This window comes from Haemaphysalis longicornis, unplaced genomic scaffold (genome assembly GCF_048455015.1).
Source record: "Haemaphysalis longicornis isolate Haplotype H1 unplaced genomic scaffold, Haemaphysalis longicornis Haplotype H1 scaffold_16, whole genome shotgun sequence".
NCBI classification, from domain to species: Eukaryota; Metazoa; Arthropoda; class Arachnida; order Ixodida; family Ixodidae; genus Haemaphysalis; species Haemaphysalis longicornis.
In genome coordinates this window covers 22,224,839-22,244,209 of record NW_027526266.1, presented here as the reverse complement: position 1 = coordinate 22,244,209, position 19,371 = coordinate 22,224,839, and the positions used below count along the sequence as shown (strand labels likewise).

The window sequence follows — 19,371 nt, the reverse complement described above, 5'->3', positions numbered from 1 at the left end:
TAATTATCCACTCACGCGAGTTGCAAGGACAAAAGGCAGCGCGAGCGAAAAACAAGGTTTTTCTAATAACCAAGGTAGGAGAACATTGCTCAAGCACGGCGTCTATAAAATGAGCACAAAAGTTGTTATTATATTTTGATACTTAGCAGTCCAGCTGACCATGTGGGAGGCCGTGCATACCATGCTGCCTAAGCCCGTGTTTTTTGCCCATGTTCGCTTTTATATCTTGTGTCCATATTTGTGTCCCTTGAGAGGAATGAGAAGTAACCGTGCAGTTGCCAACCAGTATCGTGTCTTGCCGCTGTTTGTTCTTTTGTTAGCATATTTCTATTTTATACGAGGTGTCGGCATCCAAATTAAAGTATTGTTGCAAATCTGTGAATATAGTGGAAGTCTTGGAGAACGGTTTCGGGCGGGGCTAGTGACCCGGGATATTCAAGATGCAGACAGACGCGTACCCGCACACACGCCACATAGAAGCCACAGCAGTCACACTTTACGTTGCAACAATTGCGCCAACTCCTCTACTTTGCTTACGAGGCGTTGCAATTGCGGCAACTCGTTTACTTTGCTTGCTCGAAATTATTGCCCCAGGTTTGTCTGGAAAGTGATACAAGCGATTGGGTACTAGAAATTCTTTCATCACATATTTTTCTACCCAGGTTTATCTCCCACATGGGTGAGCTTTAAACAAGTTGCACAGATACCACCCCCAGGCCAGAGCAGAGACCGCACACTGATGTCTGTGTTCGGGGTAGTCTGTTCAAGAGAATCTTGATATAAAAACTAGCTGCAGAGCGCTTTGCGCATCCAAGTGGAAACGCAAGAAATAGTTGTCTGAAAAATCTAACGCAAGCCCATGGGTATTTTTTACAGGTAAAACGCTTGGCAAAAACTCTTCACCATGCCGAGGAGGAAGCCTGAAGGCCAGCTCATTGACGGTGTTGCGGCTGACCCGCATTTGGACCCCGATCTCTTCAGAGAAGCCTTGAAGTTCCGAGCCAAAAGAGGGGACATTGTTCAGCTGTCATATCCGAAATCTGGGACGCACTGGGTCATCTACATAATGCAGCTAATATTGAAGAGAGGCGAACCTGTTCGCAGCTACGAGGAGTTCGTAGCTGATATGCGCTACCTCGGAATTGTGGATTTCAAACGATGGGCGCCAAACCTGCCCGTGCGAATATTTCAGACGCACCAGGTGCCGCAAAAAGAAACGATGACAGAAGAAGGCAAGTACGTGTACTTGGCTCGAAACCCGTGGGATGTCTGCGTATCTCTTTTTCACATGACGACCAACCTCCTCGGGTACCGCTTTGAAGAGGGAACGTTCGACGATTTCTTCGAATCCTTCATTGAAGGTGACTGTGGAGTAACAGGAAGCTACTTCAATCACGTAGCCTTGGGCTACGCCCTGAGAAACGAGCCCAACGTGTTCTTCATCACATACGAAGAGCTTCTAGCGGATACCAGAGGAACCGTTTTGAGATTGGCCCGCTTCCTGGGCGAGAACTACGCAAGAGAGCTTGAGCAAGACGTAGGGTTGCTGGAGAAGCTGCTGGAAAGGTGCACAGCGGACAGTATGAGACCTGTGCTTGTGATGGACCTCAGCGGGAGGTCGAGCCAGGAGGAATGGGATGACGCAATGCACCGAGTAGACATTTCCTTTAAGGAAGGAGACACGGGGGACAACAAGAAATACTGCCCTATACGGGAGGGCAAAGTTGGAGGCTGGAAGAAGTACTTCTCTACGGAACAACTTTGGCGTCTGGAGGCCAAGATACGGGAGGAAGAGAAGAATTCCGCATTTATGGATCTTTGGAAGGGCGTACGTGAAGAAGCTCTTGCAGCATCCATGAAAGATTAAGTCTTGAAAATTTTGAGGTACGGTTAATTGGGCGGTGGGCATTAAGGCAAGTTGACCACTTCGATTTTTCCTTGAAGGGATGCTGTGTGGCGCGCTCCATCTAAAAAGTGGTGGCAAGCGCGCATGAAAAAATAAAGTTTTTGTTGGTACTACACGGGTGACCTGACCGTAATCTTCGAGCGCTAATTTATCTGGCTTTTTCTAATATTTAGCTGTTTGGAGGACGATCAGTTTAGATTGCCTTGGGAGTTCATTCTGAGGTTTCCACGCCTACTATTCTACAATGCAGAGCCGGAATTTTTTTAACACAAAAGTGAATTATGCCCGCGTACACGAAGATCTCAGCGACGTCATATCCGTCACGGAATTAGCGGCGCCAGAAAAAAATGCCATTATGCTGCGGCACCCGGTATCGAGCCCATGACTCGCTCGCCAGAACGGGAGGTACAGCCACTAAAATTTTTAATAATATAGCTGGAGCGATGACCGATCGGCGCATCAGCGCCTTATGACTGTGTTCACCGGCAAAATAGGCGAGAGTACGCGCACAAAACTATCCGTTGTGGGTGCGTCGTCTGCTCCGCTTTTCTTCTCAGGACAACACACCCCCTGTTTTAGGGGCGAAGCTTCTCTTGCTGGCGCCCTGTTCCGTCCCTCGTTCTGCTGTACACGGCACCACGATGATGATTGTGGCAAAATCCCCCTAGGGATTGGCGAACCAAACATTGGCCGAAGAGGTCAAAAGGTTCAACGCGTTCGTTGCTGCCTAACAAGGAGGAGAGGAAGAAGAAGAGGTTGTCGTTCGTCGCCTGCGAGCTCAAGACACGTACCGGGGGTACGTGACACAAGACGCTCTGCAGAAGTCGACGGCAAAGTGGCTAAAATGTCACACACCGAATTCGCCAACTTACCCATAGAGATTCTCATCGTCTCAAACAAGCCCTACATAATCACCACAAACATCGACGTCGTCGACGGGCTTGTCAACGGAGCGGTGGGAAGTCTCAAGCTTTGCAAGCGAGGAGTGGTGGTCTTGACGCGGCGGCGCCCGGTTTCGATGCCACAACTCTCTGGACGCGACGGGAGGTACGTGGCGCAATTCCCACGGCGCTACAAACCGAGACGCGAGCGTGGCTACGAACGCGCCTTATGTACTTCAATAATTCAGATGGTGCGCGCCGTCAAGAAGACCTATAACAATGTTTCACGGTTTCACCGATAACCATTTTAGCTTCGCCCCTCTCATCATCATTCACTTCGTGGAGATGGCGGGATTTTTTTCGTATCATGCAAGAACGTTTCGCAGAAAGGTAGCTAAGCAGCGTGGGGCACAAAGTCATTCAGATGCAGTGGCAGGGGGGTACTACTCTCAAAGAAACAGCGTAGTAGACGACACTAATACAGCAGATAGCCCTATGCGCGTGCGCATAGTCTCGACTATTTCGCTGCTGAAGACCGTGATAAGGCGCTGACATGACGGCGGTCGTCGCTCCCGCTATTTTATTAAAAATTTCGGTGGCTGTACATGGCGCTCCGGCCACTGCGATACTATTTTTTTCTCTTTATTGCCTGTCTTTGGTATACACATTACGACAAAAAAAAAACGAGTACAAAGTGTGAAAAGACACCAGCACGCCAATTCCTACTTTGTGATTGTTAAAAAGACCGAAGCCATGCCCCCCTTTCCAACACGTTTAATCAGTCAGGTCGACAAGGTTGGGCTTTATAGATTTCTAAGATATCCCGTACACTCTAGCAGAACAACTTTCTGCTCGGCGTCACATCAACATCATTGTGGCGAACTCCCATTCAAGATTTGCATATACTATGCAGGGCCAGCATCATGAAAAGATCGTACGGGACACCCCCGTAGTTTTCAACGGCGAAAAATCCGATTTCATGGCTAGCCAACGGGAAATAATTTTATAGTGTTCTCTGCTCAACGTCCCACACGAACACCCCGTCCCAACAGTCTATGAATTCGTGCTCTACTGTTTCTGGCTTTTTACAAACCAAGCAGTCAGGGCCCCGGAGAACAAACAAACATTTTTTAATCATCCAAGTTTTAACCGGTAATACACCCGTATGTAATTTAAAGAAAAAATCCCGCCATCTCTACGAAGTGAATGATGATGAGAGCGCCGAAGCTAAAATGCTTATCCGTGAAACCGTGAAACATTGTTCTAGGTATTTTTGACGGCGCGCACCATCTGAATGAGTGAAGGACATAAGGCGCGTTCATAGCCATGCTGGCGTCTCGGTTTGTAGCGCAGTGGGAATTGCGCCACGTACCTCCCATCGCAGCCAGAGAGTCGTGGGATCGAAACCGCGCGCCGCCGCGTCAAGACCACCACTCCTCGCTCGCAAAGCTTGAGACTTCCCACCGCTCCATTGACAAGCCCGTCGACGACGTCGCTGTTTGTGGTAAATATGTAGGGCTTCTTTGGGACAATGAGAACCTCCATGGGTATGTTGGCGAATTCCGTGTGTGACATTTTAGCCACCTTGCCGTCGCCTTCTGCAGAGCGTCTTGTGTCGCGTGCCCCCGGTACGTGTCTTGAGCTCGCAGGCGACGAACGACAACCTCTTCTTCTTCCTCTCCTCCTTGTTTGGTAGCAACGAACGCGTTGAACGTTTTGACCTCTTCGGCCAATCTTTGGTTGGCCAATCCCTAGGGGGATCCTGCCAGAATCATCATCCTGGTGCCGTGTACAGCAGCAACGAGGGACGGGACAGGGCCCGAGCAAGAGGAGCTTCGACCCTAAAAAGACTTCACATAGGGCGGGACGATCATTTTTTTCACACGCTGACATACATCTTGTCCTGGCCTTGCACTATATAGGGATCTGTAGAAAGGAGTCGGGAAAGTCATGTCAAGAAGGTCTCTATATAGCTTTTTTCTGTGCACGCTAGCCAAGTACTCGAAAGAAATCCGTGATAATTAAAATCTTGCCGCAAGTACAACCTTACGTAGATTGCCATGCGTACTACCGTCCCTAACACAAGAAGTAACAACGAATTAGGTCAAAACTCTACCCAGGCGCACTTGACACACCGTGCGCCAGAAACGGTATTGCACATTACGCAGAAAAAAATTCCCCGCATTTCCCCGAGGGGAAGAATGTGAAAGTGCGAATGCACGAGTTGAATTTGCGCGGTTCGGTAATGTTCGCGAAAGAGAGATCACACACACACACACAACTACAAAGAAAGAAAGATGCATTTATTCACAGACACCTATTTGTGTTGTCGTTGTACTTGATTGCTAGAGCGGATATGAGCTTTGAAATTTCGTGTCAGTACTCCTTTAAGCGGGTGCATTAGCCCTTCTCACGCCCGATTCCTGGCCAATCCCCCACGTGGGTATGTGCCATGTCAGCGGCCAGGCAGCGCGCGCCCATCTCCCCCCGTTGCCAAGGAAGACGAGGAGATTCCTGGCCAATCCCCCACGTGGGTATGTTATGCGGACATCGCCGGTGGACGCAGGTTCAGGGTCGCTTAAGAAGTGCATTCGCACTTAAAAGAAAGCGGTTCACTACCTGGCGCAGATAAAGGCGCGCTAGAGAAAGTCCCCCACAGCGCACTCGTCTAAAAAGATTGGTTCAGATTTTGCGCTCCCGAGTAGAACTCCAAATAAAAAATTGCCCGCGTATCTGCTCCTGTCGTTGTAAATGTCGTCAAAAAACGATAGCCTTTGCAGACGTTCGCCAAGGAAATGCCCCTTTTTGTTTTCCCGCTCATCTCTCATGCTGTTCCTTTACCGTCGCGCTCATCTCAAGGTAAACACGCCAAGGGTTTGCTCAAGGCGATTTGAGTTTACCGCGTTCCACTGCTACAGGCTGGGTTCCTCGATGCCAGCGCTGCAGTACGGCGGTGACGCGCGTGAATAGAGGCGGCCGACTTCAAGGTTTATTGAACCGCGTGGCCATGCTCCACCTGCGTTCCAAGCAGAACGTGGAACCTAGCTAGTGGAACAACCGATTTAGCCCTGGCCATCCCCCCTTGTGGGAGCGTGCGAAAATCTTTGAGGACATCATCATCATCATCATCTTTGTTGCTGTTGTCGCGTGATTTTTCATTTGCCGCGTGGAAGTGGCGCGGGCAACAGCAGGTTGCGGTTTTCTGCAGTAGATGTAGATTATCATTTGTTATCAAAAAACCAAGCATCCATTAATTTTTTAATAAAGGAACACTGTAAATATCCCTTGTGTACTAATTGTAATGTCTTGTTCTTGTTCAACAAAGTTGACAAGTATGAACATATAAACCGAGCTTAGACGTTTTCCTTTGGCTGTGAGTATATAAGACTACTGCGGAATATCTACTTTGCTTTGGCCGGGAGGCTGAATTGAGTCACAGAGAGACAGACAGACCAAAATTTCTGGGTTTAAGTAGCCCAAGAAAGACTATCGTCTTTAAAACAGCAAATACCCTGTGCAATCTTTGCACATCGGCATGCGAGCAATGCAAAACCTGCATCACGCACTAAAGTTTTGACACAAAGAATAGATTACACACGTCACTCGCTGGAACACGGAAAACTGCTTACCTCCACGCTTATCCGCTTTATCACGAATTTCGGTGTCTCGCCTGAGCAAGAAAATGTCCTTGACGCGATAGTTTTCGAGGGCGGCGCCTACGTACTTCACTGGCGTATCTACCCAGCTGATACCTCCGAACATACGCGGATTTCACAACCAGATACCGTGCCAGATACTTATACACTTATCCCAATTGACGGAACTACCAGTGCAGAGGCAGAACCTTTTAAGAAAACTTATATTTTCGTGGATAGTACTGTTCTCTTGGGAAAAAAAAAGCAATATCGTCTGCCGAGTCGAGCACACGAACTTCGCAGGACTGCAATGAAAACCCGCTGATTTTTCAATTTTAAATTCAGAGCATTTCAGTAACTCACGATGCCACCCGCGTTGACGTCCGTAGTCCGCACCGCACCCCTCCCTACTATATAAAAAAAATACTATCCGGCGCCCGGTTTCAATCCCTCGACCCTGCGGGCGAAACGCAATGTACACGGTGCTCTACCCACTGCGCCACAAAGCCGACGCAGAATGGGACGCTATGAACGCGCCTTATATCGTTGACTCATTCAAATTACTGTTGACGAGCGCTCTCTCGTCAGCAGTTGCCACAAGTGACACAACATTAACGTAACGCTAACTACTTAACGTCGTGCGCCCCCGGAAATTCTCTGCATTTGATCGTGCCCCTTGCGAGGGGGATGTTTCACTGCGTCTTCTCTCGGTCGCGGGACGCGTGGCGCCATCTGGCGAAGGCGCGGCACAACTCGTAGCACTTTCTTTGAAAAAGCGCCTCGAAAGCGCGGCAAATATGAAATAGGGATGACGCGCTTTCGAGGCAATCCGCCGACGCGGCTGCTTTGTGTACAGACTCGGCGGCGAGCGTCCCGGGATTCTGGTGCCGACCGAACCCCATTTTTTAAGGATGTTTACACAAAAAATTTCAATAAACACACAGAACTGCAGCGAGGACAGCGGGCGGCACCACTGGCGTATAAAACGGCTGACCTTAACTGGAGCGCCTACCGACTTGACCCACAAACTTGTACTACAGTCCTTGTACGCCACGGGTACACCAGCCGTAATCATTTTTCCTACGTTTGTGTGCTCAAGAATCATCAATAGCAGTTCGTGGGAGGCCTTGCCGAACGCTTTTTCTAAGTCTATTTGTACCATTGCTATTCGAGGCTGTCAGAGCATTCCAGGATGCTGCCGCGCTACTTTGGTATTGGTCGTAATAGAACGACCCTTATTGCCACATGTTTGGTGTGGTCCGGATAATTCTTTAACTACCAACTGCAACCCAGCAGCTAAGACCTTCCTTAAAATCTTATAGTCAACATTTGAGAGACTGATTGGACGGTATGCTGTTAAATTCTGAAGTTTACTGGCATCTTCAGTCTTTGGGATAAGAACTGTATAAGATAGAGTGAAAGATAGTGGGAGTCTGTTGCTTTCGTACGCTTCGGCGTGAACTTCACATTACACTGCGCTAAATGTGTCTTTAAAGGCCTTGAAAAACACGCGCCTAGACCATCTGGGCTTGGCGTTTCCCGGGGGTTAAATCATCAACGGAACTCACAATTTCATTTATGGTGATTGGCATCTCAAGGATAGCCTTCATGTCGTCTTCTATTCTAGGCATTAAGTTCAAGAATTCGTCCCTGAACTTATCGGCGTAGACCTTATGAACAGAGAAAAGTGCTTCATAAAAATCTTTAAATCACCCTCTATCTGGACCTGGTCACTCGTTAGAACTCCGCGATACTAGATTTCGACTTTCCGATTTCTACAAGCGTAGCGCTTTTCTGATGCAAGCGCTCTCTTGGTGGTCGCTTCACCCATTCGCAACTTTTCCACCCTTTCTCTCACCAGGGCGCCATGGTATTTATCCCGGTCTGTAACTTCCAGCTCCGACCTAATCCTTTTAATCTCTTCCTTATTCAACCCTGGCGACTGGCATTCTTCAGTAGTAAGCGACGCGAGGTTTTTACGTTGACGTTGTTCTTTCTGTCTCTCACGATAAATCCGTTCGCTTGATTTTTCTATCGCACTCAACTTTACTTCTTCTTTGAAAATTTCCCACCATGAGGACCAGCTAGTTTTCCTATCTGGTAAACGCCGTATTTTTTCCCTTTATTTCAGTTGCGAATTCTCCCTCCTGCAATAATTTACTATTCGTTTTCCAGTCACTCCAATTAAACGTATTTACTCTTGGCTTGCGCCCACCAAAGGTGAAAGAAACGAGGAAGTGGTCGCTAAGTGACACTGGTGTCGCGCAGAGAGAGAGAGAGAGAGAGAGAGAGAGAGAGAGAGAGAGAGAGAGAGAGAGAGAGAGAGTAAATGTTCATTCAAAAAGGAGAAGAGGTCGGCCTGAGAAATTGATCTTGGGCCTGCTACTTCCCTCTGGGGGGAAGGTACTGGCGACAGAAAGAGAAAGGAATGAATATGAAAGGTATGGGGAATGACAATGAAAGCGACAAATGAACTATGTACAAGCAGTCAACCAATAAACGTCTCATGTACAACAGGGCGCTGAATCAGATGACTACAGTGTCACGCAGAAATCACCGCACTCACATACGAGCTGGGAAAAACATACGCCCGATCCAACCGGACATTGCTTGTGCCCTGAAAATGTGTATATTGCACTTGTCGTACGCCAAGCAGGGCATCCCCGACATCTTATAAAGAATAGTCTGATGCTGCCTCAAGCAAAGCCAGAATACTCGAGTCACGGAATGGCGTATCACTGGACTTGTCGCGCGCTGAGCATGCACAGTTAAAGTCTCCAAGAAAAATAACAATACCTTCAGTGCCCAGTCATGCAAGGATGTTGTGCAAAAAACCCTCCTTTCGTTGGCGCTTGTCGGCGCATGCACAACTACAACACGCCCATCGCGCGACAAAAACTGAAAATCGCAAACTATGAACCACCCTGCAAGGCAAGGCGTGACAGATTCAATCGCAACGCCCAAACTCTGTTTAATTGCAGCAATCTGGTGAATTCAGGAACACTATTCTGACGATTTATGTACCGTATCTATGTAAATTAGCGCGTGGATTATCACCCGCGAAAGCATCAACGATAAACTGTTTGCTGCGGCTAAAATACAAAATGTCCTACAGCACGTAAACGGTTTGTCACACGCACAATGCACGAAATTTTCGCGGCGCATTGAAATAAGGTTTTAAAGCAGGGAACCATTGCGCCATTTTTTGCACTAATAATAAACGACGTCTGTAGAGGACCTTTCGTTTTCCGAACGTAGGACTACGTTCGAAGAGGTAGTTTAGCATTGCTGTCTGAAAACGGGATGCGCAAATCATTGTAAATACCTGCATTTGGGAAAACGTCATATCGCTGGTTATCCGCTTGCTTGAAAGTAAAAGTGCATCAAGTGCGATGCAATATTGGCTATATATTTTGTGTTAGAAGCAAAGAAAAAAGAAGGAAAGAATACAATTTTGTTGAGATTTGCGGAGAGCCGAAAGGGTGCGGCATCGCAGCTTTGACGAGGGCTGCTGCTTCACACCGCTATGTTTAGCCAGGGTGTCCTTGGAACAATCGGAGCGTAGCAGAGACAGTGACGCCCAGCGGCCGGGAAGCACTCGTCCCAACACCTGCTACATATTAACCTGTCAGTGCCGTTTGGGGGGAGAGATAACAGTGTCGCGGCTTTCCGCAGCGGACGCATCGTTCAGTGATGTCGTCTGGCTCGATCACGCCATCGTCCGCGTCCTGTTTTTGCCCGTTTTAGCTCTTCATCCACCGCAGCGGCCAACGCGCGTACAAAGAGGGAAAAAAAGAACCCCATAAAACTCGAGCGGCGAAAGTCAAAACAAAAAAGGCTCTCCGGCGAACATTAGGTGTAGCGGAAGCAATAGAGGGTGCACGCTTTACAGAGCGGACGGTTTAAAAGAAAGAACGGCGACGGACGACGAAACAAAAAATCAAAAAGCGACGACAGTGTTATCATGGGAATTCCTTCATGGGAACCGGGATCAGTATTGAGGCTTTGTTGAAGAAAAGTTTGGCGCCACATCTTTTCAAAGTGCTATGAGTTGTGCCGCGCCTCCGCCAGATGGCGCCACGGGTCCCGCGACCGAGAGAAGACGCAGTGAAACATCCCCCTCGCGAGGGGCACGATCAAATGCAGAGCATTTCCGCGGGCGCACGACGTTAAGTAGTTTGCGTTACGTTAATCTTGTACACTTGTGGCAACTTCTGACGAGAGAGCGCTCGTCAGCAGTAATTTGAATGAGTCAACGATATAAGGCGCGTTCGTAGCGTCCCATTCTGTGTCGGCTTTGTGGCGCAGTGGGTAGAGCACCATGTACATTGCGTTCCGCCCGCAGGGTCGAGGGATCGAAACCGGGCGCCGGATAGTATTTTTTTTTATATAGTAGGGAGGGGTGCGGACAACGACGGTGCGGACTACGGACGTCAACGGGGGTGACATCGTGAGTTACTGAAATGCTCTGCATTTAAAACGCATCAGAAAAATATTTAATTTTTTTTAAAATGAGGAAACTGTGATCGACTTCTCCGGGTGCGGCGCACACTACGAAGGGGCCCCGCAGTCATCGGGATTTACCAGGGGAAAAGACGCGGATGGAGTAGGTGAAGTCAGCCTGGTTCTCGGCGCCAAATATCGTATAGACCTTTTACAACGTGGCTCCGTGGGTGCGGCCATGGTGGCCAGCCTGACGTCATTCGGCATGGCCTGCCGTTTAGAACGCCTTTGTCCCTATAGCCTTCACTGACGCCCGTGCCCTTCGGCGAGCGCCGGCGCGGCTCGGTGGGCGGAATTCACAATTTTAGGGGCGAAGCACCTTAGGGGTTCGGGCTGTCGGCGGCTCGTGTAGTCGCGGTACTGACGCACTGGGACACTCGTCTTTCAATGCCTCTGGATACAACGCTTCGTGCCTCAAAGACATGAGACTTTTACGGCAAAGCTGTATACCTTTTGCCCCAACAGTTTCATCTCTGTGGGCAAAAATTCCAAGCCGCCAAGGCCTAAGTCGCCGAACGCTTAGCATCGAAACCGCATCACATACTTAATCATCTTTTTGAAACCGCATCATACACTGATACACTGTATGACTCGCCCCTCCCCAGGTTTCCCGTTAGTGGACATAGCTCGTTTTTTTTTTTTGTAGTGTTGCTATTAATGGGGGCTTGTTGTCCAGTGTTGGCCAGGATGCCGACAGTGCTGGAGAGGGAGGGCTTTGGAAATCCCGAGGTGCGCAGCCTTCAGGCGTACAGCAACCACGCTGTCTTAGAAACCGTTGATGTGCAGTATTCATTTATTTATTTAGTCTACCTGAAATGCTCCGTTTAGGGATGTTGCATGAGGGGTGGGATTATACATCAATTGAGAAGGTGATCGATGAAATCCTTGAATTTCGTGGGGTCGGAGTGGTACATAGCGTCGGTGGGCAGGTTATAACAGTCTTTGGCGGTTTGCACAAAGAATGAATGCAGAAGGGCTGAAGTACCGAGTGCGGGGGGGGGGGGGGGGGGGGGGGGGGTTAACTGCCTTGCCATGGCTTGTCCGGCATGACGTCCAGTGGGTGGGAGCAATAGCAGAAGGAGGAAGCGACGCGTGATAAAATTTATGAAAAATGCAAAGGCGAGAAATTATTCGTCGCGAGGACTGGGTTTCAAGGCTGGCGTGGCGCTTAAGGGCAGATACGCTGGTGCAATATGAATAATCTGAGTAAATAAACGTTGCCGCATGGTTTTGAACGGCTTCAATTGTGTATGTATATTGGTTAGAAAGGGGTCCAAATTGCGCATGCGTATTCTAGCTTCGGCAAACTAGTGTAAAGTAAGCTTGGGTCTTTAGTGAAGCGGGAGCAAGCTCTAAATTCCGCCGTGTGCAAGCCAGTGCACTGTTGGCGTCATTAGAAATATGTGAAACGTGAAAACACCAAGATCGGAGGTTAGGTCGATGCCTTGGTTTGTATAGGTGCTTACAGAAAGAATTTCGGTACCGAAAATGGTGTACTCAAATGTTTGGGGTGACTGCGATGAAACGAGATTAATAGAGTGTTTTTAATGTTCCGGGGCATTAACCACTTTTTTCACCATTTTTGCATGAGTTCTAGATCTTACTGAAGAATTCCAGAATCGGAAGGATCAACTACAGGGCGGTAAAGGCGCAATCATCAGCGAACAATCGGATATTGGACGGAATGTTAATGAGAAGGTTGGTAATGCAGACCAAGAACAATAGAGGACCCAGGACAGTGCCCTGCGGAACTCCATATATAACGGGGGACATATCGGAAGTAGTAGTGTTAGCGTAAACAAACTGTTGACGGTTAGTGAAAATTCACGGATCCACTCGAAAATCTTCAGGTTTGCATTGAGACGGCATAGTTCTAAAAGCAAGCCGTTGTGCGGGACTTTATCAGTGGTTTTTTCAAAGTCTAGGAAAAGGGCACCTACCGGTGTGTTAGTATCCATGCTAGAGCTGATGTCATTCATAAACAGCTCGAGTTGCACCTCTCAAGAGAGCTTTCAGGACGCCGTGTTGGGGAAGGTGGAAAAATTTGATGGCAACTAGGAATTTTACAATTTGCGAGTAGATTACATGTTCCATCATTTTTGAACAAACACAGGTAAAAGAAATAAAACGGTAGTTTGTATTGGAACTCGAAGTACATTTTTCGGGGCTGGGATAACTCGGCCCACCGTCCAGTCCAGCGGCACCAATCCACATACAAGAGATTGCTGAAACATCTGCGCCAAAATGATGCTTGACACATTCTTTGTGTTTTTGAGTATTTTTGAATTGATTCCATCAATGCCAGAAGAACCGGATAGTGACAATGATTCTATAACTTTGAAAATCCCATTACGGTCAAACGCTAATGGTGGCACGATGTCGTAGTCAAAGAAGGAGGTATCCGGTAACTCACTCACGGGTTCCCTGGTAAAGGAGCAGCATCACGTCTTGTTTAGAATTTAGGACACATGATGTGCCTGTACGGGGTGGTTATTTTCATCGGTTAACGACAGAGATTTGGAATGGTTGGGGTTAATGGTCTTCCATAATCATTTTGGGTTTTTACGCTACAGTTCTGGCAATGTGGTAGAAAAAAAGACCGCTTAGCCTTCTGATTTTCCTCTGTGAACATCTTGTAAGCCACACGATATTTGGCCCATGTGTGTAGGCTGTCTTACTGTTTGGACTACCAAAATAGTATTTCCTTTTAATTGGCAACACGTTCGAGTGACGAGTAGAACCAGGGGGAGGACGGTTTTCTGTGACGGTAATTGTGGGGACGTGTTTATGAATTTGCTCCTGTATTTTATTTTTAAAGAGGGACCAATTGCATTCCACAGTGCGCTACAAAAAATGAGCGAGGAACCGCTCGCAGAATGCCATTAACTCCTCGTTGATAGCCTAGTAGTATCCTTAATGGTAAATCTTAATATTTATTTTTGTATTTTTTGCTTATGGAGTAACTTAAGACCAATTATGACGTAAATTACTGCGTGATCGCTTAAACCTGCTAAGTGGGTAAGTTAAGATATGCTATGAGCATGCGAAGTTAAAAGGAGGTCTAGTACGTTTTTAGGATTACAGGATTCTTGAGTTGGCGCACAAATAAGTTGTGTCAAGCCAAAGGTTAGACCCTTGTCGACAAATTCAATTTTAGTAAGGCATTTTGATGTTGTTTGGGGGAGGTCGGAGCACTTTATTGGTGAGAAATTGAAGTCGCCGGTTATAAGGAAGTTGGCACTGGGATTTGATATGGATAGTACATTTGAAGCACTATTAAACTCTGTAACGAAAGAAGAATGAGCATCGGGGGGGGGGGCGGTAACACGCACGAATAATTAGGGCTAAAAAGAACTGTTGCATCTCATAAATAGTAGCTGAAGGACGCAAAGGACATTAAGACGGCTGCACTGAAGTCATTCTTGAGCTGCTATCGGAACACCGCCCGCTCGTTTGGTTTTCCGGTCAAGTCGAAATATATCATGATTTGGAATGCAAGACACCAGACGGCTTCCCTGTTTACTTTCTGCCGTCGCTGCAGCGTTCGGGATCCCGCCCCCGCAAAAGCCAGGTAATGGCTTCCAGAGTCTCTGGTTCCACTCTTTGTATAGCCACGTTTGTGTGTGACAATATATGCGTAATCGTTGTAGGTGTCGTTTACAGCTCCAGAGTCCAACCACCTTCATACCATGGATTGGAGCAATTTCTTTCTTTTGAAAGGGTGTGTTCAGAGGAGGAGAGCCAAAGTAGGGCCATGAGCTTTTTTGTTTGAGATGGCACTTTATTATTGTGTGGAACACTGTATCCTCACCCCGGAACTGGCGTTATTTTAGAGAGAAACACCATAGTAGGTATAACACAAATATATTTATAACGCGACCAGGACTTCTTTCCGCTATGCTTGGTGTGGCAAATTTGAGGAGCTGTAAAACGAAGAAATATTTTTTTAGATCTTCCTAACTTTTTGCAAATATTTACAAACACGTCTGCCGGGTTTACAAATATTAAATTTGTCATACTTGTATTGTTTGAGAAAATATTTCTCTAACTTAGTAGCGAGAGCAATTTATGTCGTTCAAAAGTGGCCCCATTAAAAAAACTTTTTTTCCAGATCCGCATTCACGCTAAGTTGTCTGGTTTTTTAGACTTGTTTAGCAGGGGATCCTGAACACTTCATGCGCCGCTAATGTCTCTATAAAAGAAAAGTTTTAGAATACTGCTTCGTAAAATGCGACAGGAAACAAAAATTTATAAAAATTGGTCACCTTTCGGTGTCATTTGAAAAAAAAAAGGAATGTTTATCACTTGTCGCGATATTTATACAAAATGGCACATAATGTTTGAGTATTTTAACACGCTAGAAATGTGTTTCATTGTGTTGGGTTGAACTTGCACACATGAGGTCACATACAACAGATTTGTTAATGTCCGATCAACAGTTGAGTAGCAGTTCGCCGGGAAAAAATACAAATAATTCTGGTTATTTATGCACAGTTTAGAGAAATAAGCCCGAATGATATAAAGAAAACTGATCAGAGTAGCCATATTTACCTATTGTTCAACTTGTCAGTTGGGGAAGACATTAAAATATTGAGGAGGTTTTTCAGCTTGCGTCTTCTACCGGAGTATGGATGCCTTTTCACAATTATTTCTTGATTGCCTTCACTTAGCTACGTCTGAAACTCATCTTTTACGTTTCGGACGCTCCGTAATCGCACATTATTAGTAATTTACCACATTTTGAAGCAGGTAGACACGCTGATGGTATTGAGAAAGTTTGACAGGCGGTTGTCATTGTCTAGGCTGTTATTCCATTTTACCTGGTACATGCGAAGTTCTAACGGCAAAGACGTCGTCTTTTAAACTGTCCGCCTTTTGAGGCTCCCGGGAATGCTATACACACTTGCGTTTTGGAAAAAAAAATCTATTTACTGCTTAGAATTGTAAACTTTTTTTCCCGCTACAAAACCTCTTTACCTGTACTTTGAACACTTCAGTGTTAACGGGAAGGTAAAGCCTTTTACTTACAAGGACGTATAAAGTGCCGATGAGCACCGGCCAGAACTGTTGCTGCCACTCTGAGGGGGAGTTGCATGCTGCATACATGAAATCGCTTTCGTTTGACTTCACTATTTCCGTGAGAATACGGGATCCCGAGTACCGGCGGAAATTGTTTGCTTTGCTCATCTTTGTTCTCTTCAAATGTGGCGAGTTCACCATAGTCAATCCCAACTAAATTCTACATGGTTCCATGATACTGTCCATGAACTATTCATGCTTTGTGTGCCTTGCTGCAAGGTCAGCGAAACTAATGCAAAGCAGCGTGATGCTTCACAAGCCCACCCACGCCATCGCATGCACTTTTGTCACGTCCGGTTGCAGAAAATAGCGACTTTGTCACCCTGAATGCGCTGCTCTGCATTTCAAGACACTGATGTTTCTTCGTAAAATGGGCGGCGCAGCCATCGCTTATATACGTTATTAAAGCGTGTATAGGTGTATATACTTCAGAGAGCCACTTGATTTTGACCAACCCCGAGCATGCACGGTCCGAGTCAAGACTGTGGCCGCGCAAATGGTGGTCGCAGTCTCTCTCGACATCGCGACGTAGTTTGACACACTTATTTGCCTTTTCTGTCAGTAGTGCGCTTTACCTTCGCCTGGCAGTTTTCCCATACTGCTCAAGCGAAGGTTCTGACCAGTGCTTGTCCACGCTTTGATGGTCCTTGGAAGTAGAAAGCTGCACTTTCCTGCAAACGTTCAAGTGTCCAAAGTAAAGGTAGCAGATTTTTGAGTGAGATAAAAGTTTCGCTTTCTAAGGACGAACAAGAAATTTTTCAAGAAGTACATCAAGTTATTGTCCCCGGGAGCCTGAAAGTCGGAAAGATGAGAAGACGAAGTTTTTTTGCGGTTAGAACTTCGCATGTACCAGGCAAAATGTATCACACCTTTCCCCGTGACGATTGTATGTCAAACATCCTCAGTACCAGCCGCGAGGTTACTTGCGTAAAATGTGGCTAAGTCCAAGTAATGTGCGATTAAGCAGCGTCAGGTACGTAAAAGATGGGTTTGTGACACTGCTAAGAGAAGGCAATAAATAAATATTGTTAAAATGGCAACTCTACTCTTGACTAAGACGCAAGCCATACAACCTCACCATTATTTTAATATCGACCGCAACTGACATGTTGAACACCGAGTAGATATGACTACTCTGGTCAGTTTTATTTGTAGCAGTCGCTTTATTTTTCCAGAATCTGTAAAAACAGCAAAAATTATTTGCCATTTGTTCACCGCAAACTGCTACTAAGTTATTCGGATATTAAAAAAATGTGTTTTATGTTACCTTATGCTTCCAAGTTAAAACAAAAATAATGGAGCACAATTTCAGTTTTCTAGAATACTCAATTACTGTGTGACATTTTGTGTAAATGTCGTGACAATTGATAAGCATTGTTTTTTTATGACGTCAAAAGGTGGCCCATTTTCACAAATTTTCATTTTTTTCGCGCTTTACGAAGCAGTATTTTGAAACTTTTTTGTTCTAGAGTGATGGGCAGGGTGTTAAATTTTCAGCAGTATATAAAATTTCAAACTAGACATTTTAGGCTTGATGCCGATGCGCAAAAAAGAAATTTTTTGGAAGTGTCACTTTTAAACGACGTTGTTCTCACTACTAAGTTTCAGAAATATTCTCTGACACAATATGTCTATGACAAAATCAATTTTTGTAAATCCAGCAAAACGTTTGCAAATATTTTGAATAAAATTAGGAAGATTTCGAAAAATGTTCTGTTTGTTTTACAGGGCCCCAAAGTGGCGACACCAAGCAATGTGGAAAGGAGCCATTCCCGGTGGCTTTCTAAATTTATTTTGACTCAACTATAGTGTTTCTCACTATAATAATGCTTGTCCCATGGTGAGGATACCGTGTTCTACAAAGTATTAAAGTTTCATCTCAAACAAGAAATGGTCATGGCACAACTTTGGCTGCCCTTATATGGACACAGCCTTCGGGTTATTCGTATCGTTGGCTTTCGACTTCACGCGAGCGTTCGATCGCTCGCTCACTCGCTCGCTCGTATAGGCCTCACTAGCGCAACTTAGCCGCTCTGACTCACTGTGAGCTGATCCTAACACCAGAGATGTTCAAGCTTTAGCTTGGTCAAGGGGCGTGGCGTCGTGCAGGCTTCCGCGTGGGTTTGCGCCACGTTAGGAGCTCGAAAAAAGCCAAGAAAGCAGTTCATGTGCATCCGCGCCTCCAATGGGGAGCATAGGACAGATCGCGCTACAGACGCATGAGTTCGCGAAGCTGGTAGCCTCTGGTTCTACCCGATGCTAACACGGTCCACTTTCGGATATATCTTAAGGCTGGAAACAAAATGATCGTGGCAGGCAGTGGAGGAGAACGTTCAGCCTCAAGTTCGGAAACCCATGTGAGGTTGAATAGCCGGGTATTCGAAAAAGAGGGAGGGGCCGTCAGCTCTGCTGCTTCTCCAGCCTTGCACCACAAATGCCAGCTGTGCAATTTTTTTAAACAACAACCCCGTAGTATTTCGTGGCCCGAGCGTCTTTCTTTCGCAGATTCGCTTCCTGCATTTCATCGTCAGCCGTTACTCAACGCCCAGTCACTGAAATATTGCTATGATCACTGGAATTCATTTTGAAACGTTTGTATCACAAAGGTCGTCAGCACATCTGCTACAGAACGGAATTTTATAAGAGATTGTGCGATTACAAACTGAGAAAAATAATTCGACACTAGAAGTAGGAGCTGGAACAGCAGTCTCCCTTCAAAACAAGTGGCATTAGCACCATAGTGACCAGTTGGGCAGTCAGTAAATGCGTACACTTATGTATGTACACTTTCCAGATGTGCGATGTTTATTTGAACAAACGCTGAAATGCAAAAGTATGCACACTTCGGGTGTGGGCCTTCGCAGTTGTGCAATGGGGCATTCTTGAGGCCTGATGGCTTCTCTAATGTCGCAGCGGGGAGAAGAGCAAAGCCGTTTTATATGTACAGGAAGCTGCCGATAGCTTCATTTGAGCCCCGTTTACATTGACCCGACGAGGGCGCGTTGAGTCGAAATAAACAGGTTTTTTGGACTCGACACCCACATGTATAAGCGGACGGGGTGGGTCAGAGAGCCGTCGCGGCGAGTCCAGTCAACTCGGAGGCAGGGGGTGGGTTATCTCGCTCGTCGGGCTGAGTCGGCGAGCCGCGGGGAGCAGAATACCGTATATGCGCGGTTCTAACGCGCCACCAATCGTAACGCGCGGGTAACTTCGCGGAGGAAAATTCTAGAAAAAAAATGTGACACTGACGGTACTGCGCAGATGGAAAAGACATGACACCACGTACCTGGAAGAGGGACATTTTATTTGGCATGCAGCTCTGGAAGCCAAAAATGAATTCTGCTTCACAAGGTTGCTTATCCAGCTG

General features: G+C 46.6%; 2 protein-coding genes across 2 annotated transcripts in view; both read left to right on the top strand.

The window, feature by feature from the left end:
- The first annotated feature begins 904 nt into the window (after positions 1-904).
- Positions 905-1,867, top strand: LOC144166064 (sulfotransferase 2A8-like). The gene has a single exon (XM_077695723.1). It carries the CDS (start codon positions 905-907, stop codon positions 1,865-1,867), a length of 963 nt encoding a protein of 320 aa, XP_077551849.1.
- A 9,745-nt stretch (positions 1,868-11,612) lies between these two features.
- LOC144166063 (dermonecrotic toxin SPH-like) overlaps positions 11,613-19,371 on the top strand; it is a 109,126-nt gene continuing 101,367 nt past the window's right edge. The window contains exon 1 of the mRNA XM_077695722.1: positions 11,613-11,710. Coding sequence (XP_077551848.1) covers positions 11,613-11,710 — 98 coding nt within the window. The remainder of the gene's footprint in view (positions 11,711-19,371) is intronic.